The following is a 26,289-nucleotide window of genomic DNA, read 5'->3' as shown; positions in this document are numbered from 1 at the left end:
AACACCACTTCCACAACCCCAACTTCAAACAAGATCCATCCGAACTGCTGGTGAATCTAAAGAGGCTGACAAGCAAAAACAAGGCGAAGATGGAGGCTGCCCAAGAAGTGAACTGTCGGTCCCCCAAAAGTTTCCGGCGACTCATGGCCAATGGTGAGGAGGAGGTCAAAGTAGAGAAAAGAGCTTCACTCAAATTGTCAATCAAGTCTATACCCTGTATTTAAAACGAAACAAGTAACTACAGTAATTTAATTGCCAATAACTCAAAGAACATTCTTATTTGTGCCATAACTTGTGTGTGATAATTTCTCAGCCTTGCTATAATTTGATGTTTCCACAGGTTACATGTTTGTTCGACAGGTACACCGACTATCTCCTTACCAACAGTACAACCAAAGCAGAATCCAGACCATGAAGGAGTATGATCGGACCCCCATCCCACCCCGCGGCTGTATCATGGGTCATGGGGATGCCCCCTCCCCTACGACCATCTACACAGACAAGGGAATCCCCATATCCGTCATCCACCACTTCCCTTCAGACACTTCCTGCTCTGTGCAGTCCAGTCCGACTACTGCGCACATCCAGCAGGGTTCACAAAGCCTGGCAAACCCTAGGCCCAAGTTCAACAGCTTCATCCCTCACCATGATGGTTTTTATTCGCCTGGTAACTATAATAAACCGTGCCATGGAAGCACCCATTAATTACACACAGAAACACTGCGATTTCCTCACAAACTGCCATAGAAGTTTAATTAACATACTTTTTGATTGTGTTTGTTTTTTCAGCATTGTTGTGCCAGTGCAGCCCCCTAGGTTCAACGGACTCAAACTGCCATAGTGTCCACCAGACAACTCCCTCATACTCTCATTACAGCTACTACCAGGTAGGATGAAATCAAACTGCTAGGCCTACTCATATAGCAGCATGTCTGTGAATCTGCCCAGTTAGATCTAAAATTCATATGCGTGGAAATATGGGGAGCATATAAGTCAAATGCTTGAACATGAAATTGCAGGCCTTTCATGCATTGCTATAAAATTGATATGATTAATCCTGATTTCTAGCCAAACTGTCCTGTGGGGTTTTTGTATCATGGCAATCAAAACCAGGACTGGCAGAGCAGGGAAAACTAGAAGGCCAAGAAGAGTGATGTCAACTTGGACACAGTTTTCCAGATAGTGGACGAACTGCACCACAGTTCCCCCAAAATACGCATGGTCAAAGTGTAAACCCCAGAGCGCCAGCAGCCGGTCCTGGCCACCTCTACATCGTCAGGGCCCCAGCCCACCACCAATATCAACAGCTCCCCTCACACAGTCACCGTCTCTTCCCAGATTGACTCCTCTGTCAACTCCAGCTTCCTGCCTGGCACAATACTGATGGATGCCAGCACAGTGACTCCACGAGGGTCCATCATTATAACAGTCCCGGTGAACATTCCTTCTCAGGGAATTGCCATCATGGTCGGTGGTCATGCAGCGGAGCAGCCAGTCAAGAGGGAGGAGGAACCTTTGCCTGTCGACGCCATTCAGAAAGTTAGCTAGCCTAGCTTAGTAAAAACATGGTAGATAGAGGCTATTATTCATCAAGAAACAAACCAGTGTACCTAAGCTCATTATCGTAAAGTTTAATAATTTGGGGTTTAAAGAATTTAGAATTGTGAGTGTAAAGAGAAAGCAAAGATATTCAGTTCGTATTCCTTGTTAATAAATGTAAAAAAACATGTATCGTATGGATGGTCAGTGATCCTGATGAACTCTGTTTTATAATAAGAGGTTGATCATGCTGTGATTTATCCCAGTGCCCTAAGGAAGCATCCAAGTACATCACCAAGGTGAAGGAGATGGAGGTAAAGGAGATCAAGGGGGTGGATGCAGAGGTCTGCAGTGTTCTACATGACGTTTCAGTGTTCTACATGACAAGTTTCAGCATCCTGGCAGAGGCATCCAGGTTTTTAGTTAAAATGTCCTGGTACTGGGTAAAGTTCATGATACCACCATATTTTACAGTAGGTATGGGGTTCTTTTCTGCATATGCAACTTTCTTTCAATGGTGTTTGTGGCCAAAGAGCTTTATATCCATGTATTCAACAAATGTAAATGCCTGGTGTTTGCTAAACGGCATTGGCACTTGGATTGCAACTAATGCTATGGTTAGATGAAAATGAAAATAAAGCTCTTTGGCCACACGCACCAGTGAAGAGTTTTGCGTCGAAAGAACAATGCATATGCAGAAAATACCTCATCCCTACTGTAAAATATTGTGGTGGATCTTTGATGTTATGGGGTTATTTTGCTTCTACATGTCCTGGGGCCCTTGTTAAGATCAACGGCATCATGAGCTTTACCAAGTACAAGTAGGAAATGTTTGCCAAAAACCTAGTTCCCTCTGCCGGAGGTTGAAACTTGGCCGAAAGTGGATCCTCCAGCAAGACAATAACCCCAATTACACATCAAAATCCACAAAGAAATGGTTAATTGGCCACAAAATCAACAGTTTGCAGTGGCAGTCTCAGTCTCCAGAATTGAACCCCATTTGAAAATCTGTGGTTTGAATTGAAGAGGGCAGTCCATGAGCACAGACAAAGGATATCAAGGGCCTGGAAAGATTCTGTATTGAGGAATGGTTTAAGATCCCTCCCAATGTGTTCTCCAATCTCATAAAACATTTTAGAAAAAGGCTGTGTTGTTATCCTGGCAAGGGGAGTTTTTTTTTAAGAAGTATTTTGTAGTTAAACAATCTCTTTCTCCGAGCAATTCTATTAAGTTAGTGTAATTTTTTTTATTTTTTACATACACTATAGCTCCGTATTTGTATTTATTTTTTACAGTCTTTTTGCTCATATTTATCAAGGGATCCAATCATTTTGATAATCTTCCTGCGGCCATACATACCAAGACTTATTTGTCTTTTTTTGTTTTTAGTTAAAGCACAAGTAACATTAATGTTTATTCCTCATTTGCTTTAGTTTGACACCAAAAAGTAACATTTTTACACAGTTTTGAAATGCAAAAAAGCAACAAATCTATTTTAACCTTGAGTCATTAAAAACCAAAAAAAATCTCTATCGTTATTATGATTAAAATGTGATATAATTAATTGGATATTTGCATTTCATTTATTGCATCATGTAGTTCTTTATATGGGGCCCTCAAAGGTGGATTGTCTACATTCCAGAATCTTCGATCTAAACGAGGTCAAAAAGTGGCGCTTGGCTGTTACCAGGGTTGTCCGCTGGAGGCCGCCCCGTGTCTTCTTTAGTCTGTGGTGCCACTGTGTAGCTCGTGCTCCACCCTCGGTAACAGGCAGTCAGCAGGTAGACGGTCAATGAAAGCCCAGGGGAGGGAGACTACGAGAGGCAGGCTTCGGGACTTCGCTTAATGTAGTGTCTTTTTCCAACTTTTCAATGTTTTTTTATGAAGACCAATAACAGTGTTTTAACGACTTGCGTTCCTTCGATTCTACATTTGTTCTACATTTTCAGTATCTTCAGTAAATTACTGGAGTTTAGCGTATATATATTTTTTCGGCAACCGCGGGAAGTATTTCGTTTCAGAATTGTTATAAATGTCAGACGTGGTACTCGGGAAAAGATACAACTTTTTTGGAAGGTGGCAGGAAGCAAACTGGTTTTAGATGCGTAACAACTTAAGCGGGCGATAGACGTGAATGCGTCGGCTGCAGAAATGACACGTGATTTCTACTGCTAATTAATTAACTAGTTATAACATGCTATGTAAATAATGTCAACGGTTCCATTGGATTAGCTAGTTAAACATGTCAAAAGTCCGGAATGCTCCGTTGTCAACTTTATGGTGGCATTTTTGTCGAGATTTAGTCGCTACAGAGTTTAGGAAAGTTACTATAGCGTTTCCGTCGTTGTTTACTGTATGGTCGACTGTCATCTTGGAATCAGTCTTATCAACATCAATTTGACTTTGTTCATCTCGGTTTCTGAAGTTCAACAAACCTTGCCATTCGTTTGAAACCTATAGGGATACAGTGCGGTGGGGATAGCCTACATTCACACATCTAGCGTAAATAATAGTAGGGGGAATTGCTTTTGAGATACTTGTTGCATCTGGAGTCCGTCAGCGAGATTTTACCAATTTTTTCCTTGCCTTGGAAATGTGACATGGAATACCGGTAAATTGGATACACTTTTTAAACCAGACGTAACTGTAGCATGTTTATAGTGGGTTGGTCACATAATTAATTATCAACATTGTTGCAAAAGATTTTTTGAAATATTGCCAGTGGTTGAAGATTACAAGAGCCGGTGTTTTGGAAGTGTCCGGACTGAACCGACTGACAACTTCAACCTGCACGTTGAAAATGAGGACTGGGCTACTGTTTATCTCGTGTAAGGACTGGAGCTCGTGTTGTATGTGAAGAGTGAAATCATTAACTTTTTAAAACTGGAACAAACTTTTAAAGCGGGGTAAGAATTAATCAGAAATCCACAAGACATGCATCCACAAAGACAACATGGCAGTCAGTGAGCCTTAAAACGTTGGATTTAACCCTGTTTTTCGAATAGTTTTCACGGGTTTTTACATTTTAGAACCCACAAAGAGGAGGACCGTTGCTGGGCCATATATTTCCTAAATCAACCCCGGTTGTTGACAGCTTTGAAGTCCACGATGTGCGGCCGGAGCCCGCCGCTGCAGCCGATCCAATGACCGTTCCCCAGCGGCGATTGGCCGGGCTCTGGCCGTGGCTGCTCATAGCGGCCCTGCAGGTGGTGTTCGGCCAGACGGGCCTGGAGCTGGCGGCGGCCGTAGAAACGGAGCGCTCGGCCCCAAGGGCTGTCATCAAGGTGACACTGCTGAGACACGAGCCCACGGGGAAGCCCATCACTCTGGAAGGGCTGTTCGTCGGAGGGAGCGCCGGCTCTGCAGAGGGGAAGCTCATGCAGGTATGTGTCACGGTCATATAGGTTTCCAGGTCCACCTGATCATGTGCAATGCAAGTCAAGTGCATACTGGCTACATTTTATTGGTTAGCTTTCAATAACTCTTTGGTAATAAGTTTAGCAAAGAGTGGTTATTGGCTTAAAATACCTCATGCATCTTAAATCAATTATGTCACATGAATTCAGTCCATGGAGACATCTTGTGATATAGGCTGGCCTGGTAGTCCATTGGACTGTGGAGTATTGTTTCAGATTTTTATGCATTGCTTGGTACAGTATGTCACATTGTGAAACAACATCCTCCAGAGGACCACTTTAGGCATCAAGCCTGTCCGATCTGAGGGTTATGGCTTGTTTTGACAAGTTTGGTTTTACCATTTTTGCCACCCTGACTCTTCACCTTGGCAGATTCACCTTGGTAAGCTCTGATGTTAACACTGTGCCATATCCTAAACCACAAAACCCCCATGGCAGTGTTAAATCTCCGGCCAACTTTTTTGTCATCTTTTTGTTGATCTCAGTCACTATAATGTAATAGGTTATTGAGCTGCTAGGCATATAACCCTTCGTTGTCACTCAGTCTCATGCATGCTGTCTGTGTCAACCATAGAATTAGGATTTAGAATTGAATAGGATCTCTCTATATCAACATTCCTCATTAACAACAGTGTTGACATATATATTTATAGAGCTCTGTTTGTTTTAATTTGACCTTATTCCCATGTGTCTTCTTCCTGCCTGCCAATAAAATACTGGTTAGGGGTGAGAGTGCCAACTTCTCCACCCAAACCTTTTATCAAGCTGAGGGATTTGTAGAACCTAAATTATTAGGGACAGCCATGCCCAGAAGTTGCCAAAAAACTCTATTTTTTAATGTTTTTTTTACTGAACAGTGTGATTAAATACCAAACAATGCATTCCATGCAAGTTCAACAGTTGAGATCAAAAGCTGCATTGTTTAAAAAAAAAAGTTAACTTGCTCGTGCCCTTACTGTACACAGTGCATAATGGAAATGCTAAACGCATAGGCATACATGTGGGCTGTACTGTAAATGTTCCTATTCTGCAAGCCAGGCCAGTTCCTGCACTCTCTGTGATGCATAGTTTGGATTCATGCATGGATTAAGGTTGTTGGGGAACTAAAGCAAGGCTAAGTCAATTTATTTCCAGTCTGAGAAGAAAGGGGGACAACAGATATGAGATACATAGAGTCTTGTCTGTCCTCACTCACCAGGTGCATAAGGCATTTTGAATGGAGAACCAGATGCTGCAGATGGCCATAATTGATAATGAATTAGCCTACACAGCCTTTTCCACAGGGAATGTCCAATATTAGACATAGCGGTGAAAATGATGACAGTAGATTAATTTAATATAAAATATATACTCAGTACGTCGAAGTGTGTGCACGTGTGTGTGTGTGCTTGCGTGTGTGTGATGTTGATTTTTTTAGAGGTGTATTGCATAGCAGTGCTGCTGAAAAGATCAAAGGCATAAGTCAGCTTTCCGGGTCTTTGTTCATTTACATTGAGGCAATGAAGCCTTTCCTTTCCTTTGCACTGAGTGTTTCTTTGATATCTCACCTTAGATATGAGTGATAACATTTGACCTGACCTTGAAGGAGGAGTGGATTACAGTTTGAAAACAACACTGAGGTGTAGACCTAGGTCTGTCTGTCAGAAAGTGATTCCTAGATTACTGTTTTACTGAGTCTGCATCCCAAATGGCATCCTATTCACTATATAGTGCACAACTTTTGACCAGGGCCCATAGTTAAGTATACAGGGCCGATTCAGACTAAGGACATGTACATCATGTCCTTTCCTACGCACTTCTCAGTAGTTTGTATTCAGACTTACCTTATGCAGGTTGGTAATGGGCTTTGCAGGCGTGGTTTCTTTGCTCGCGCTGAAAACATTTAATTCAACCAGGAAGAAAGGTAAACTAACGATGTAATGGAATGATGCAAATTGTTAGGAAACTAACTCTAGTCAGTGACAGTTAGAAACGTATGTGGGTATAACTGATGGTGGCTACCGATAGTGGCCAATATTTAACACAATACAAATTGTCAAAAAATAAATACAGTGAAAGTCTGGGCATATAATTAAAACATTCTAGAAATCATAAATCAACTCGGTAGGTTTGGTGATATACTGTCATTTACAGAAGCCTATAGCTTGGGTCCCCAAATTTCATCCCAAGTTATAAGACCAGGATTTCAAAAACTTCCCTGTGGAAAAGGTGATATGTTGATATGCTTCAGTTTGCTGCTATATGACTGGTTTCCAGTGATCATTATTGTGTGTGTAAAAGGTAAAATAGATCTAAAACAATTGTCATTTATATTTACAATCCCCTTATCCAAATGGCTTCCTCATTTACTTCTTATCAATAGATCTTATCAATTTGTAAATTACAGTGCATGGAGAATGGTGTTATTTATAGGGGGAAAAAATAAATGAGATGTTGTTCCACTTAGAACTGACAGGTTGCTCGACCTTATTCATCGTTTCATCGCTCGTAAAGGTGTTGGAATCAGAATAAGGAGTATCTGTAGACACACCTCCGCCACACCTTCATTTATTTCATCTCGACTCCCAGCGAATAGCGGGTGAATAGCATGCTATTCTCATGCTTAAGTTCAAGGTTAGAATACACTTAGAGAGAAAAGTGCATCAAAAGGGAATTACGTTCCATTTACGCGAGCTTAACTCGGGTCGGAATTCCCCACATAGCGAATAAGGTGCTATTTAGGCTGCGTTCTGAGTATTGGTGGACCAGGGTTGTGGAGGTGATTGCTGACATTACAGTATTTCCCTGATGGTGTGAAGTGATGCATATTTAGGCTTCATACTGGTTCCCTTCTATCTGCTGTTGTTCACTCAGCTCAGTTCGGTTACCTAGGGATAGTGACAGTGCTAATCCAGCGATGATAAGATCCCTGTTTATTTTTCCTTCAGAAGAGAAGAAATCCCAACACCACTAGGTCTTGGAATTGCCATGGACCTAACGCTAGGATAGTATCACCAATACGATATGTATTGCGATTCTCACGATTTTATATGTATTGCGATTCGATACTGCCATTTTATTGCGATTCCATGTTCCAAACATATTGCTCACCATTTCTGCTGCAGAGCGACAAGACCGAGCCATGAAAAATGAATGTGCTGAAAACATGTTGTCTCACCATTTAAAAAGAAGATGAGAACAAGCTAGAGAAGGAGAAATACCAGAGTTTTGCACAGTTAGTCAGCCGGCTAGCGCTAGCTAATGTAATTTTTACTCTTTTTGCGCTTGTAGTTTGTCCCCCAACTGTTGTTTGATATTTGATTTAATTCTAATGTATTTCAATCTATCAGGCGTGATGCAGTTCCTTCAGCAATGATTCTGTAAGGAAATAAAGGCTGAAGTGCAACACTGGAGAGATGAGAGTTGCAGGCTCATGTACATCAGAGTAGAGAGAGGGAGAGAGATCATATAAAGTCAATCTCATTTTAGTTCTGTGAGAGATACAGGTGCGCTTCTCACTAGAGGTCGACCGATTAATCGGAATGGCCGATTAATTAGGGCTGATTTCAAGTTTTCATAACAATCGGAAATCGGTATTTTTGGACGCCGATTTGGCCGATTTTTTTATTTAAAAAAATAAATAATTGGACCTTTATTTAACTAGGCAAGTCAGTTAAGAACACATTCTTATTTTCAATGACGGCCTAGGAACGGTGGGTTAACTGCCTTGTTCAGGGGCAGAAAGACAGATTTTTACCTTGTCAGCTCAGGGATTCAATCTTGCAACCTTACGGTTAACTAGTCCAACGCTCTAACCACCTGCTTTACATTGCACTCCACGAGGTTACGCGAATGCAGTAAGAATTCCAAGGTAAGTTGCTAGCTAGCATTAAACGTATCTTATAAAAAACAATCAATCAATCATAATCACTAGTTAACTACACATGGTTGATGATATTACTAGTTTATCTAGCCTGTCCTGCGTTGCATATAATCGCTTAGGTACACGTTGCTCCAACCATAAACATCAATGCCTTTCTTAAAATCAATACACAAGTATATATTTTTAAACCTGCATATTTAGTTAATATTGCCTGCTAACATGAATTTCTTTTAACTAGGGAAAATGTGTCACTTCTCTTGCAAACAGAGTCAGGGTATATGCAGCAGTTTGGGCCGCCTGGATCGTTGCGAACTGTGAATACTATTTCTTCCTAACAAAGACAGCCAACTTCGCCAAACGGGGATGATTTAACAAAAGCGCATTTGCGAAAAAAGCACAATCGTTGCACGACTGTACCTAACCATAAACATCAATGCCTTTCTTAAAATCAATACACAGAAGTATATATTTTTAAACCTGCATATTTAGCTAAATGAAATCCAGGTTAGCAGGCAATATTAACCAGGTGAAATTGTGTCATTTTGCGTTCATTGCACGCAGTCAGGGTATATGCAACACTTTGGGTAATTTGTCAGAATTTTACGTAATTATGACATAACACTGAAGGTTGTGCAATGTAACGTTTTGTTTTCGAGATGATAGTTTCCGGATTTGACCATATTAATGACCTAAAGCTCGTGTTTCTGTGTGTTATGTTATAATTAAGTCTATGATTTGATAGAGCAGTCTGACTGAGCGATGGTAGGCAGCAGCAGGCTCGTAAGCATTCATTCAAAATAGCACTTTAGTGCGTTTTGCCAGCAGCCCTTCGCAATGCATTGCGCTGTTTATGACTTCAAGCCTATCTACTCCTGAGATTAGGCTGGTGTAACCCATGTGAAATGGCTAGCTAGTTAGCCGGGTGTGCGCTAATAGCGTTTCAAACGTCACTCGCTCAGAGACTTGGAGTAGTTTTTTCCCTTCCTCTACATGGGTAACGCTGCTTCGAGGGTGGCTGTTGTCGATGTGTTCCTGGTTCGAGCCCAGGTAGGAGCTATACTGTTACACTGGCAATACCATAGTGCCTATAAGAACATCAAATAGTCAAAGGTATATGAAATACAAATTGTATAGAGAGAAATAGTCCTATAATTCCTATAATAACTACAACCTAAAACTTCTTACCTAGGAATATTGAAGACTCATGTTAAAAGGAACCACCAGCTTTCATATGTTCTCATGTTCTGAGCAAGGAACTTAAACGTTAGCTTTTTTACATGGCACATATTGCACTTTTACTTTCTTCTCCAACACTTTGTTTTTGCATTATTTCAATCAAATTGAACATGTTTCATTATTTATTTGAGGCTAAATTGATTTTATTGATGTATTATATTAAGTTAAAATAAGTGTTCATTCAGTATTGTTGTAATTGTCATTATTACAAATAAATAAGTAAAAACAAAATCGGCCGATTAATCGGCAGGGACCTTTTTTGCCCCCCCCCCCCCCCCCCCCCCCCCCCCCAATAATCGGTATCGGCGTTGAAAAATCGTAATCGGTCGACCTCTACTTCTCACACTTTGGTCTCAAACATACAGTTGAAGTCGAAAGTTTACATACACCTTAGCCAACTACATTTAAACTTAGTTTTTCACAATTCCTGACATTTAATCCTAGTAAAAATTCCCTGACTTAGGTCAGTTAGGATCACCACTTCATTTTAAGAATGTGAAATGTCAGAATAATAGTAGAGAGAATGATTTATTTCAGCTTTTATTTCTTTCATCACATTCCCAGTGGGTCAGAAGTTTACATACACTCAATTAGTATTTGGTAGCATTGCCTTTATATTGTTTAACTTGGATCAAACATTTCCGGTAGCCTTCCACGAGCTTCCCACAATAAGTTGGGTGAATTTTGGCCCATTCCTCCTGACAGAGCTGGTGTAACTGAGTCAGGTTTGTAGGCCTCATTGCTCGTACACACTTTTTCAGTTCTGCCCACAGATTTTCTATAGGATTGAGGTCAGGGCTTTGTGATGGCCACTCCAATACCTTGACGTTGTTGTCCGTAAGCCATTTTGCTACAACTTTGGAAGTATGCTTGAGGTCATTGTCCATTTGGAAGACCCATTTGTGACCAAGCTTTAACTTCCTGACTGATGTCTTGAGATGTTGCTTCAATATATCCACATAATTTTCTTGCCTTATGATGCCATCTATTTTGTGAAGTGCACCAGTCCCTCCTGCATCAAACCACCCCCACAACATGATGCTGCTATCCCCGTTCTTCACAGTTGGGATGGTGTCTTCGGCATGCAAGCCTCCCCCTTTTTCCTTCAAATATAATCATGGTCATTATGGCCAAACAGTTCTATTTTTGTTTCATCAGACCAGAGGACATTTCTCCAAAAAGTACAATCTTTGTCCACATGTGCAGTTGCAAACCGTAGTCTGGCTTTTTTATGGCGTTTTTGGAGCAGTGGCTTCTTCCTTGCTGAGCGGCCTTTCAGGTTATGTCGATATAGGACTTGTTTTACTGTGGATATAGATAATTTTGTACCTGTTTCCTCCAGCATCTTCACAAGGTCCTTTGCTGTTGTTCTGGGATTGATTTTCTCACCAAAGTATGTTCATCTCTAGGAGACAGAACACGTCTCCTTCCTGAGCGGTATGACGGCTGCGTGGTCCCATGGTGTTTATACTTGCATACTATTATTTGTACAGACGAACGTGGAACTTTCAGTTGTTTGAAAATTGCTCCCAAGGATGAACCAGACTTGTGGTCTACAATTTTTTGTCTGAGGTCGTGGCTGATTTATTTTTAATTTCCCATGAGGTCAAGCAAAGAGGCACGGAGTTTGAAGGTAGGCATTGAAATACATCCACAGGTACACCTCCAATTGACAAAAATGTTCTGGAATTTTCAGGAGCTGTTTAAAGGCACAGTCAACTTAGTGTATGTAAACTTCTGACCTACTGTTAACAAGACATTTGTGGAGTGGTTGAAAAATGAGTTTTAATGACTCCTACCTAAGTGTATGTAAACTTCCGACTTCAAATGTAGGTTGCAATGTTGCTCAAAACATAAGCCTACACCTCAAATCATCTCTTACAATATCAGGCACGTGCTGAAAATTACTTTTCAAATAACTTTTTTTGTGGGGGAAGGATAATTAATGACGAGGCAACACGAATGAACTTTGATCGCTTATTATAATTGTTTTATTTTAACATGTCCTCAACTGGCAGCTTCATTAAAATGTTACCCGCAAAACACCAGTCTCAACGTCAACAGTGAAGAGGCAACTCCGGTATGCTGGCCTTCTAGGCAGAGTTCCTCTGTCCAGTGTCTGTGTTCTTTTGCCCATCTTAATCTTTTCTTTTTGGTGGCCAGTCTGAGATATGGCTTTTTCTTTGCAACTCTGCCTAGAAGGCCAGCATCCCGGAGTTGCCTCTTCACTGTTGACGTTGAGACTGGTGTTTTGCGGGTACTATTTTAGTGAAGCTGCCAGTTGAGGACTTGTGAGATGTCTGTTTCTCAAACTACACACTCTAATGTACTTGTCCTGTTGCTCAGTTGTGCACCGGGGCCTCCCACTCCTCTTTCTATTCTGGTTAGAGCCAGTTTGCGCTGTTCTGTGAAGGGAGTAGTATACAGCGTTGTACAAGATCTTCAGTTTCTTGGCAATGTCTCGCATGGAATAGCCTTCATTTCTTAGAACAATAATAGACTGACGAGTTTCAGAACAAAGCGTCTTGTTTCTGGCTATTTTGAGCCTGTAATCGAACCCACAAATGCTGTTGCTCCAGATTCTCAACTAGTCTAAAGAAGGCCAGTTTTATTCCTTCTATAATCAGCATAACAGTTTCCAGCTGTGTTAACATAACTGCAAAAGGGTTTTCTAATGATCAGTTAGCCTTTTAAATTGATAAACTTGGATTAGCTAACACAACGTGCCATTGGAACACAGGAGTGATGGTTGCTGATAATGGGCCTCTGTACGCCTATGTAGATATTCCACAAAAAATCTGCCGTTTCCAGCTACAATATTAATTTACAACATTAACAATGTCTACACTGTTTTTCTGATCAATTTGATGTTATTTTTCAATGGACAAAAAATGTTATTTTCTCTTTAAAACAAGGACATTTCTAAGTGACCCCAAACTTTTGAATGGTAGTGTACATATTTTGATATTATTTTTGACGGTGTATCATATCGTTTTGACAATATCGCTAGTTTGCTGTACCTGCACCAAAACTCCAGTAGCTTTCCTTTACTGCTTCTTAAATAGGGAGACAATTAGGATTCTTCACTTTTATTTACATGACTGATAAACTCATTTTCTCATGGCTCTCTCTTGTCCCTCTGCAGCAGACATATGGTAAGCAATATGTTTGGAACCTTCGGTTCGCAATAAAATCACAGTATCGAATCATAATACGTATAGAATCGTGAGAATCACAATACATATCGTATCGGCACCTAACTATTGTGATAATATTATATCGAGATGTCCCTGGCAATTCCCAGCCCTAGTACGAAATGGTACCCTATTCCCTATTTGGTGTACATCTTTTGACCATATAGGGTTCCATTTCAGCCTCACCCTGTGCGATGAAGTGTCTTTGTTGCAGTGCAGGGAAGTAGACCTGTTCAAACAGGCCTCTATTGCCTCTGAGCGCTGCTTTATGTTCACCGCTTTATGTTCCTGTCTTCCTTCCAGGGAAAGAGGAGATGGGGGGGGGGGTGAAAGGAGGTTAGAAAGGAAGAGGTTGTGTCTGTCCCTTTCTCTCCATTAATGGCTTGGATTCAATGAATAGGCTACACATATAACTGGTTTATCAAAGGTGTTTGTGTTTACATTAAAGTACTTAAGGGCTGGGTAGAGTGCAACAGCTCTGAGTCTTCTAAGAGAGAAACACGGTCTTAGCTTTAGCCTAACTCACCTGTCCAGTATCCAGCAGCACTAGATAGATCTGTCTTTCTCTGTATCCTTCTGTTTTTTTGTTATCACTCAGGCGTGCCTGACTTGTAGCTCCTCAGGCTACTCTGAATTTGACTCTCTCAACCATGGTGGAGCATGACAGCCAGTTTTCATAACCCACAGTAATTACACCTCTCTGGCCACGTTTGATCTTCTTAAGCATGTTGTTTCTCTGGGCCACAGGTTCTCGCTCTCTCTCGCTCTCTATTTGATCACAGAAGAAAAACAAGATCTGGCATGAGGAAAAATGAAAAGTTTTATTTGATGAATTATCAAGCACCACAGCCTTTGGGTTTTTTCCCATGGATATTTTCATATATATTTTGTAACCTTTACTTAACTAGGCAAGTCAGTTAAGAACAAATTCTTATTTTCAATGACAGCCTAGGAACAGTCGTTCTACCCCTGCCTTGTTCAGGGGTAGAACGACAGATTTTTACCTTGTCAGCTCAGGGATTCGATCTTGCAACCTATTGGTTACTAGTCTAACGCTCTAACCGCTAGGCTACCTGCTGCCCCCACCTCAGCCCCTCATATTGAGTTTTTATTTTCCGTTCTTTGTCATTATATAGAATACAGTGTTTAGAATGTTATGATTTACTGTTCGACAATACAGAGAAATCATTGTTGGTATTAAATGCCTGTCATATAATATTTGATCAATGTGAGCAGTAGGGGGATGTGGGTGCTTTTATTTTCCCTGATATACACTGAGTATACAGAACATTAGGAACACCTGCTTTTTACATGACAGACTGACCAGGGGAATCCAGGTGAAAGCTGTGATCCCTTATTGATGTCACCTGTTAAAACCACTTCAATCAGTGTAAGTGAAGGGAAGGAGACCGGTTAAATAAGGATTTTTAAGTCTTCAGACAATTAAGACATGGATTATGTATGTGTGAATAGGCAATACAAAAGATGTAAGGCCTTTGAACAGGGTATGGTAGTGGGAGCCAGACTCATCGGTTTGTGTCAAGAACTGCAACGCTACTGCGTTTTTCACACTCAACAGTTTCCTGTGTGTGTCAAGAATGGTCCACCACCCAACGGACATCCAGCCAACTTGACACAACTGTGGGAAGAATTGGAGTCAACATGGGCCAGCATCCCTGTGGAACGCTTTTGACACATTGTAGAGTCCATGCCCCAACGAATTGAGGCTGCAAAAGGGGGTGCAACTCAATATTAGGAAGATGTTCCTAATGTTTTATACACTCAGCTGAAATAGAATGTGCCAAGCCAACACTTGTTGGTAATAAACAAACACAGCCACATAAAGGACTCTCTAACATGCTGTTTGCTATTCTTATCTCTTTCATATCCCTCAGTGTATTCAGGTCAGGGGACTGTTGCCACATTCACCCCTCAGAACTAATATCCAACGGTCTAATCTCTCTGGTAGGATGTCCTCAGGACACACACATATCCTACATTGGCTGGCTGGCTGGCCTGGCTTGGCTCAGGCCTGTACTGTATGTTTGGACGACTCCGAGCGGTCAGGAATTTTGACTCCCTCTCTCCGCCTTTCCCGCTACAACGCCAGTCGAGTGGCTATGGAGGGCCAGCCAGTGGAGGAGAAGAAGAAGAAGTGAAAAGGTTTCTGGGATAACTTTGAACTTGAAATGAAATCCAGCTGTCCTCTGGGCCCAGTGGAAAGGAGGAAGAGGAGGAGGTTACGCCTGCCGCACCTCCTTTTGAAGTTTAATCCTCTGATGGGCTCTCTGTCCAATTAAAATAAGCTAAATGGTTTTAAAAGGGCTATTTTTTCCACTAAGTCCCTTTAGAATTCTTCTTTACTCTCTCCTCTGTCTGCCGAGGGCTTTGTCCCAGTGAAAGGTCAGATTGACCTTTGTGAGGGCCCACAAAAACATCAGGTATAATTGGGGCAGGCAGGGCACTAGACAGCGCATACTTGTTAACTCTCCACCACTGTATGGCAAGCAGGCTTTTCATTCCTTCCTCCCTAGCCTGACGACCCCTGGGGAGGCCCTGTTTCTCAGCCTCCACCTCTCCCCTCAGACCAGAGGAGTCCCAATGTAGACCACTATCTCTCTCTGTGGCCAGCAGGCAGGCAGGCTCACCTAGCCCAGAGAGAGAGGCTTGGCCTGTCAGGTTGATAGTTAGTAGGCCAGGGATGAGAGGAGGAGGGGGAGAGGGGGGCTGAGGGAGAAGAAGATCAAAGTGTGTGTTCAGTTAAAAAAACATGAGCTGAGATGATTAAAAAAGGAGTCTGTTTACTCTGCACTTCCGATACACACCCAGCTCCCCTCCTTTCCCCGCCTCATGGATTTCCTGTCCGTATTTCCTCCCTCTCCTTTCCTATCTCCCTGGATGTGATAACAGCTCTCCAGGGCTCCTCATCTCCTCACTATGCTGCCCTGGTGGGATGAGCTGTTCTATCTGGGGGCTGGGCTGGCTGATTTCTTCTGGCTTTAGACTCACCACCTCACTGACTGCCCTCTAGATGTGTGTGCAGCCACTGTGCACACCATAGAATTACTAGCACAGATATCGATTAAATGATCTCAGGGGTTTTATCCGTTCTAGTATTTCTATTTCTATGGTGTGCACAGCCTTTTGTTGTTATCTATCTAATGAGTAATGTTGACGTATCGCTTTCTTTGAAGCAAATTGTGTATTATTTGTTTATAATGCATTCTGTTACACTTTTAGCAGGGATGTACATCTTTCCCTTTCAAGACAATTCGATACGTATCTACAGTGCCTTCAGAAAATATTCATACCTCTTGACTTATTCCATATTTTGTTGTGTTACAGCCTGAATTCAAAATGGATGAAATAAAAAAAAAATTCACCCATCTATACACAATATCCAATAATGACAAAGTGAAAACATGTTTTTAGACGTTTTTGCTAATTGATTGAAAATGAAATACAGAAATGTCTAATTTACATAAGTGTTCACACCTCAATACATGTTAGAGTAACCTTTGGCAGCGATTACAGCTATGAGTCTTTCTGGTTAAGTCTCTAAGAGCATTGCACACCTGGATTGTGCAATATTTGCATATTATTCTTTAAAAAATTAAAACTCTGTCAAGTTGGTTGTTGATCATTACTAGACAGCCATTTTCAAATCTAGCCATATATTTCCAAGCAGATTTAAGTCAAAACTGTAACTCTGCCACTCAGGAACATATAGGGCTTTAGTTTCATCTGGTGTTAAGACAGTGCTAGTGTCAAATGTTAGTTTAGTTAGTTTGCAATTTCGTCATGTAAAAATTGGCGCACTGGCATTTTCCAGCTGTAACGCCAGGTTCGGCAATTTACCTGTCTTGCAGTTGAAGTCTGAAGTTTACGTACACATTAGCCAAATACATTTAAACTCTGACATTTAATCAGAGTGAAAATTCCCTGTCTTGGGTCAGTTAGGATCACTACTTTATTTTAAGAATGTGAAATGTCAGAATAATAGCAGAGAGAATTATTTATTTCAGCTTTTATTTCTTTCAGCAGTTTACGTACATTCAATTAGTATTTGGTAGCATTGCTTTAAATTGTTTAACTTGGGTAAAACATTTGTGTAGCCTTCCACAAGCTTCCCACAATAAGTTGGGTGAATTTTGGCCGAGCTGGTGTAACTGAGTCAGGTTTGTAGGCCTCCTTGCTTGCACACGCTTTTTCAGTTCTGCCCACAAATTTTCTATAGGATTGAGGTCAGGGCTTTGTGATGGCCACTCCAATACCTTGACTTTGTTGTCCGTAAGCCATTTTGCTACAACTTTGGAAGTATGCTTGGGGTCATTGTCCATTTGGAAGACCCATTTGTGACCAAGCTTTAACTTCCTGACTGATGTCTTGAGATGTTGCTTCAATATATCCACATAATTTTCTTTCCTCATGTGCCATCTATTTTGTGAAGTGCACCAGCCCCTCCTGCAGCAAAGCACCCCCACAACATGATGCTGCCACCCCCGTGCTTCACAGTTGGGATGTTGTTCTTCGGCATGCAAGCCTCCCCCTTTTTCCTCCAAACATAATGATGGTCATTATGGCCAAACAGTTCTATTTTTGTTTCATCAGACCAGACAGAGGACATTTCTCCAAAAAGTACTATCTTTGTCCCCATGTGCAGTTGCAAACCGTAGTCTGGCTTTTTCATGGTGTTTTTGGAGCAGTGGCTTCTTCCTTGCTGAGCGGCCTTTCAGGTTATGTTGATATAGAACTCGTTTTACTGTGGATATAGATACTTTTGTACCTGCTTCCTACAGCATCTTCACAAGGTCCTTTGCTGTTGTTCTGGGATTGATTTGTACTTTTCACACCAAAGTACGTTCATCTTTAGGAGACAGAACGTGTCTCCTTCCTGAGCGGTATGACAGCTGCGTGGTCCCATGGTGTTTATACTTGCGTACTATTGTTTGTACAGATGAATGTGGTACCTTCAGTTGTTTGGAAATTGCTCACAAGGATGTGCCAGACTTGTGGAAGTCAACAATTTTTTTTCTGAGGTCTTGGCTGATTTCTTTTGATTTTCCCATGATATCAAGCGAAGAGGCACTGAGTTTGAAGGTAGGCCTTGAAATACATCCACAGGTACACCTCCAATTGACTCAAATGATGTCAATTAGCCTATCAGAAGCTTCTAAAGCCATGACATCATTTTCTGGAATTTCCAGGAGCTGTTTAAAGGCACAGTCAACTTAGTGTATGCAAACTTCTGACCCACTGGAATTGTGATAGAGTGAGTTATAAGTGAAATAATCCGTCTGTAAACAATTGTTGGAAAAATGACTTGTGTCATGCACAAAGTAGATGTCCTAACCGACTTGCCAAAACTATAGTTTGTTAACAAGAAGTTTGTGGAGTGGTTAACACGTTTTAATGACTCCAACGTAAGTGTATGTAAACTTCCGACTTCAACTGTATGCATTGTAGTCAGGCCCATTATTATAGTCATGCAGGTCCCATTTTGGACGTGTGTTAAACCCCCTCCATGATGTAGTCTATGTGTCCATGCCCATCATGAAACGAGAGATGAGTACCTCGGTGAATACTGGTGAACCTTGTATTTAGAAGTTATCTGTAACCTGTAAAAATTAGGGATGCACAATATATCGGTAAGCATATTGGAAACGAACGACATTAGATACAAATGCCAACATTGGCTCTATGTCTAGTTTAACGGCGATGTGCAAAACCGATGTCAAAGCTGACGTGCATAGCTATATAACATAAGTAGATGACGTAATGACGCCACAAAAAATACAGCGCTACTCAGAACAAAAGCAGAACAATATTAAGCGCACACTTCCAACAACTAAACAAGTTCAAGTCGAGCAGTCATTTGAAAGAGTAAGACAATTTCAGCGAGACAACTCAAAGGCGAAATCCATTAACGCCAAGATAATAGAATTCATTGCCCTTGACAATCCACCGTTCTCTGTCGTGTATGATGTTGGCTTTCGCCGACTGGTCGAGCACCTCGAGCCCCGGTACACACTAGGTGCTATTTTTCAGATGTTGCCCTACCGTAGTTACACAGTATTGTTGAAACGCACATCCATGAGCTACTTGCTATGGGTGTCACCGCTATTAGCTTCACGACTGACATTTGGACCAGCGATGTCAGCCCCATGAGCATGCTGAGTCTGACAGCAGTGGGTCGATGAGGATTTCCTACTGAGGAAAGCCGTATTGCATGCTCAAGAATATGCTGGTTCTCATACCGCTGCTGCCGTTTCAATGGCATTTGAGAACATGTTTGAAACTAGGAAACATGAACACACTCCTAGCTCCATTCGAACAGCTGACTCGAGAAATAAGCTCATCAACTGCATCTGCAGCAGACGTGATACCCTCTGTCATGGAATTGAAACGCCTGCTCAACAAAACTGCCGACACAGACCGTGGGGTTAAAATTTGCAAAAGTACTTGGCTGTGAACACGCGATTTGGTGGTATTCTCTCTGAGCTTCTTTGCTGTGTCGCCACCATACTCGATGCTAGGTACAAGAACCACTACTTCGATGCAGACAAGAAACAGGGTTTACATGAAATGTTACAGACACAACTGGACAAGATGGAAACGGACATAGTGACAGTGCACACCGAGGAAGAGATGCCACGGACAGACAGAGCTGAAACTTCACTGCTTGACATGCATGATGAAATCCTGGTTGAGAATGAACAACGAAACAGCACAACAAGTAAGTGTGTGTGTGTGAACTATTTAACTGTACTAGATTGCTTAAAAGGCTGCTAAAATGTTAAATATCGGTCATCTGTATTGGGTTTTTTGGCAAGGAAAATATCGGATATCGGTATCGGCCAAAAAGGTCATATCGGTGCATCCCTAGTAAAAAATTGCTTGTTTTCCATTTTTATTTCTTCAAAACCCAAGCCCTCCCTTAGGCCTATTATAATGAAGGCTGGTTCAACAGCAATGCATATCTTTTTTATGCTGACAACGTCTGTGGCGCGCTTGCCAATGCATCTTTTGGAGATAAGTGAATACGATCTGATCCTTAAGATGGTTCCAATTATGTTCATAAAACATAGGCCTATTTGGGAGCCGTATAACGGTGAAGGGACATTCTCCCTTTCTTTTTATATTGGATCTTTGTCCAGCTACTGTAAAAAGTTTGAATGTGCGTAAAACCCAAAGTAGTCTGCGTAGTTTTAATATTATATGCCCACAGGGGAAAATTATGGTGCCTGTAAGTGTGACAAAGCTGATTTAAAACAAGTTTGAATCAGTGATGTTCAGGTTGGAAAGTCGAGGCTCTAGAAAGATTGCCCGAGTTTCTGACTTGGAGTTCTGAGTTGGATGACCGCTCAAAAAAATCTTCCCAGTCGGGTCTATTTTTCTTGAACACTCTGAAGTCTGAGATTTCCCAGTTCCCAGTTGGTTTGAACACGGCATTAATCTCAGCGGAAGGCGGGAGAGAGCAACAGAGGGTCAGCTGCTCTCTCTTTCCTTTCCTTTGGTGAGAATAGCCAGACTGAGACTGATGGCGAAACTCGAGTCACACCGCAATTCATGTTGTTCCTATGACCAGAGAAAGTGAAATAATCATGACAAGCTTCTAATAATAATTAAAACACAGGTCTATCGATACACTTGGCTACTCATTCATTGTAGGTGCAGCGCGACTGGGAGTAGGGAGAAGGTGTTTTATGTTTTGTAATAGTGTTGAATAAAAACAGTGACAGTGCTGAATAAAACATTCAACTTGAACTCACTCATAAAAACAGCAGCTCTTTGCCATATTCTTTGACAGTCTCTCTCTGGTCATGATTTTAAAAGTTATGAAATCTCACGTAGGCTAGTATTAAACTTGTAGGCGGTGATTTGAGCTATCAGATTGGCCACCGCAGTTGGTGCACTCGGTTTAGCAATAGATCTTCAGGTCCACTGGGTAGGTGGAGTTTGCCTTTTCAGAAAAATGAAATGGTTCAAAATGGGAACACTTTGCCTACCTAATTTCCCTTTCCCTAGTAATGCTCAGGGCTTCTGAATCAAGTGCACCTACCTCCAACAGCGCAACGAATAATAATGAAAAAGGAGCGCAAGCCTTTATCGTTGCCGTTTTTACATAAATGTTTGATGATCGACTGGGAATACCTTGAAGATCGACCAGTTGGTGACCACTCCTCTAAGTTTTTGTCTAAAGTGCTGCAAAAGGTCAGTTGTTTGAGGATAACATTTTTAGTTTTTAATGCGCTTACTAAAACTTCTTCATCTAGATTGGTAACAGATATTTTTGTTCCGACTTCATATTTAAATAGCAGAGAAGTAGACGAAGTTGTCATACCCTCTAACTTTTTGTCTAACTTGTAGGAAAAGTGGTCAAAATGTCAGTTGTTCATAACAAGTTACAGAAAATGTTGTTGATGCGGTTACAAAAACCAGATAATTCTGTTGCAATTTCAGATTTTAATAACAGGGAAGTAGACCAAGATGTCATATCCTCTAACTTTTTGTCTAAGTTGTTGGCCAATTGGTCAAAGTAGCTGATTTGTGTAGTGAAGAACAGATGGAGTCAGACTGTATCCCACCCTTTACTGCAGTCTGATAACAAGATGATGACCCTGCTCCTTCACCCTGTCTGTCTCCCAGGGCATCTGCTGCCCTTGCCTTCCCGGACTAACGCTTTAGCTATCTCTCTCTATCCCTGACTGCTGGCTGACTTGTATCTCTTTCTCCGTCTACTCCTGACAGTCCTACTATCTTTCTCTCTGACCTGACTGAGCACTCGCTCTCTCTCACTCACTAGTCTCACCCATGCAGTGGCTTCAGGTTTATCTAATCTCACCCCTTCTCCCTTTCTCATGTCTCTAACAGATGCCTTGCTCAGTCATGGTCTCGACATTATCAGACAATCATTTCAGACAAATAGACAGACCCCTTCCCTTAATGTGTTATCCCGAAATGGATCTGACAAAATATCCCGATTGCAAGTAGACAGGAAAAAAGGGGATAGTGAGTCCTGTCTCATCCTGTCTCATCCTGTCTCGTCCCCATTCCACTGGGGCTGGCTGTACTGTTGAGATGTTTCTCAGGGCACTGGCAAAGGGAACAGACAAGGGGGAAACATGGCAAATCTCCAATGCAGCCGTTTTTATCTATCAAATCATTTCTTGGTAACAATTAAGTAACTTACTGTGATTGTTTTCAATTAAAATGGTCAAAATGAACAAAAATAGCTTCTTAGCTATGAGCAATTTCTCAAGCTAAAATGTAGCTAGGCTAAGCCCAGTCAAAGCTCTTCTCTGTCCTGGCACCCCAATGGTGGAACCAGCTTCCCCCTGAAGCTAGGACAGCAGAGTCCCTGCCCATCTTCCGGAAATTTCTGAAACCCTACCTCTTCAAAGAGTATCTTAAATAATCCCACTGCACCCCCCCCACCCGGCCTTGAATTCCTGAATGTGTTTGCGTCTGTCAGGCCCATGTTTTACAACACATTTTTTCCCCTTTTTCATGTCTCTCCCCACGCAAAAAACACAGAAGGCTTCCATCACTCTTCCTGACTGTCCTGTACACAAGCACACACACAGGCACACACACACACACACACACACACACACACACACACACACACACACACACACACACACACACACACACTCACACAACTGCTCATACACACACTGTCTCTTACAAAAGTACTCTCTTCCTTACATATATTTGCACATACTCACATACACACACACACACACTCTCACTCACTCACTCACACTCATCTACTATGGCGGGCCAAATGGTGTCTGGACTCCAGTCCCTCTCTGCTGATGTTTGTGGCTGCTACGTACTACTACAACACACACACACAACACACAAACACACACACACACACACACACACACACACACACACACACACACACACACACACACACACACACACACACACACACACACACACACACACACACACACACACACACACACACACAGCACTCAATATGTTAAAGGCATTACTATTGGCCTTATCCTTGAACCGGCCCACGGATGGGGTGAGCCAGAGGGGGAGGGAGGGAGAGCGAGAGAGAGGGAGGGAGGAAGTGGGAGACGCACACACGCTGAAACACACACAGCCTTACCAAATCAGCTCGCTCAGATTAAAGGGTGACCTGCTCTCCCGCACCCTTATCACCCGCTAGTTTATCTCCACAAACAGTCTACATGCCAAGTTAGTTTTGGAGGGTTGGCTAGCTAGCCTGTAACCTGTTTTGAACTGGGGCCCCCTCCTTCCCTTTCTCCTCTCTCTCTCTCGCTCCCTCTCCTCTCACTGTTTTGTTGCAATGCAGAGCGAGAGAGGGGGCGGTTCCTGAATGATCCTTACCTGGAGCCTGTGTGTGTAGACAGACTGGGAAACAGACCATCTGTTGCGCTGGGCACACACACTCCGTTTGAATCCAAAATCAGCCCCTCGCCCCTACCAACTCGCATGGAGGGCCGAGGGTGACTTCCAGAGAGTGGCGAGGGCATCAATAAACCCATCAACGTCGGGACACACTCATTTTACAATGAAATAATAATACAAGCATTAAATTCAAATGAACCATTCCCCTTGTCTTTTTGCAAGATATAAACCTCAGTAACAGTTAACCATTTAATTTTGAGGCGCACGGGAATGTGCAAATGGACGGCCAATGGGTGAGGGAAAGGGGAATCATGTGATTTGGGATTCAACCTCACACTCACACACACACATGTATGTTTTACTGTCCTGTGGGGACCAAACAATTGATTCCCATTCAAAATCATATTTTCCATAACCCTAAACCTGACCTTAACTCCTAAACCTGACCCTAATTCTAACCCTAAATCTAACCCCTAATCCTTGTGGGGACCAGCGAAATGTTCGAATTCTTGTTTTACTGTCCTTGTGAGGACTTCTGGTCCCCACAAGGATAGTAAAACCAAAAACATACACTTAGACAAAAACTCACACAGAGACACACACACACACACACACATAGTGACACGTATACAGAGAGACGCACACACACACTCTATAGACAGCTTAGATAACACTTCCGGGGGTCGGTTAGAGGAACGGTCACCTGTCATTCATTATTTCTGAGCGCCATATGTTAAGTTTTTCATGGCTCAAAAAACTCTTTAGGTAATCACTCCACTCACTAAAGGACCAGTCAGTGACTGTAGTCTGTAGTGTAGGCTGATCTCCTTATGTTGTGCTATTGCGTGTGTGTGTGGTGAGACACTCACCTCACTGCCTGAGTACTACTGAACACACTCGCACACACACTCCATGGAGGGAAAGCTGTGACGCTGAGAAACAGGTCAGGGTGGAGTCGGGTCAGTGGAATTCAATTATCCCAAGGTCACGGGGTCAAATAGTTGGTCAGAGTGAGTCAGACAGACCTTGGTGGATTATGGGTCTTGTCATTTCAAAGGAGGTATTCATAACAGATGTCAGTGTTGCGTAGGTGCCCCTTGCTGAAACTAGCAAGGTGTTGTAGCAAATGATGAATAGAATGGGCTTGGAATCTCTAACTAGTATTGTCACGGTACCGACACCAGGTTTATTATCACGATTCTCGATACCATCACAATACTCAAAATCAAAACGATACCAAAATGATACCACTGTAAAAAAAAAAGGCATACAGTTGAAGTTGGATGTTTACATACACTTAGGTTGGAGTCACTAAAACTAGTTTTTCAACCACCCCACACATTTCTTGTTAACAAACTATAGTTTTGGCAAGTCGGTTAGAACATCTACTTCGTGCATGACACAAGTAATTTTTCCAACAATTGTTTTACAGACAGATTATTTCACTTATAATTCACTGTATCACAATTCCAGTGGGCCAGAAGTATACATACACTAAATTGACTGTGCCTTTAAACAGTTTGGAAAATTCCAGAAAATGATGTCATGGCTTTAGAAGCTTCTGATAGGCTAATTGACATCATTTGAGTCAATTGGAGGTGTACCTGTGGATGTATTTCAAGGCCTACCTTCAAACTCAGTGCCTCTTTGCTTGACATCATGGGAAAATCAAAATAAATTAGCCAAGACCTCAGAAAAAAAATTGTAGACCTCCACAAGTCTGGTTCATCCTTGGGAGCAATTTCCAAATGATTGAAGGTAACACGTTCATACCACGTTCATCTGAAAAGGCGTTTGCGAGCAAGGAGGCCTACAAACTTGATTCAGTTACACCAGCTCTGTCAGGAGGAATGGGCCAAAATTCACCCAACTTATTGTGGGAAGCTTGTGGAAGGCTACCCGAAATGACCCAAGTTAAACAGTTCAAAGGCAATGCTACCAAATACGAATTGCGTGTATGTAAACTTCTGACCCACTGGGAATGTGATGAAAGAAATAAAAATCTGAAATAAATCATTCTCTCTATTATTATTCTGACATTTCATATTCGTAAAATAAAGTGGTGCTCCTAACTGACCTTAGACAGGGAATTTTTACTAGGATTAAATGTCAGGAATTGTGAATAACTCAGTTTAAATGTATTTGGCTAAGGTGTATGTAAACTTCCGACTTCATCTGTATTAATCAAAGTCACAGAATGGCACTTGATCCAGATAGATCATCTCAGCTTCTGGTCTGTTCAATCGTTAAGCATCTTTTGAGTTCAATATCATTACAATAGCATTACATGTTTTATGTAAACATTTTTCAGAGGCAGCCATGTAGGCTTATGCATTAATGAATCAATCATACAATCAATTTGACTTCGGTTTTTACCATTTTAACTACTTACATAATAGTAATAATTTATTTGAATGGTACATCTCTTGATAAACTGGGTAAATAAAATACAGGTGAATGCATATTCAATAGGAGTGTGTGCATGCATTGCGCTATCAACCTTGTTTTGGCTGATTTCATGGGACTATAGATAATTAAAAAAAAATGGTTTACCTTTATTTAACTAGGTAAGTCAGTTAAGAACAAATTCTTATTTACAATGACGGCCTAGGAACAGTGGGTTTATTTAACTGCCTTGTTCAGGGGC

The 26,289-nt window shown here is 41.7% G+C and overlaps 1 protein-coding gene across 1 annotated transcript in view; it reads left to right on the top strand.

The window, feature by feature from the left end:
• Positions 1-3,332: 3,332 nt before the first annotated feature.
• The window catches only part of LOC115148431 (E3 ubiquitin-protein ligase RNF43-like), a 176,113-nt gene continuing 153,156 nt past the window's right edge, over positions 3,333-26,289 (top strand). Inside the window, exon 1 of the mRNA XM_029690319.1 lies at positions 3,333-4,922. Coding sequence (XP_029546179.1) covers positions 4,683-4,922 — 240 coding nt within the window. The 5' untranslated portion in view covers positions 3,333-4,682. The remainder of the gene's footprint in view (positions 4,923-26,289) is intronic.

The sequence above is a fragment of the Salmo trutta genome, chromosome 15, assembly GCF_901001165.1.
Source record: "Salmo trutta chromosome 15, fSalTru1.1, whole genome shotgun sequence".
Lineage (NCBI taxonomy): Eukaryota > Metazoa > Chordata > Actinopteri > Salmoniformes > Salmonidae > Salmo > Salmo trutta.
The sequence above is the reverse complement of the archived record's forward strand: the minus strand, read 5'-3'. Positions and strand labels throughout refer to the sequence as shown.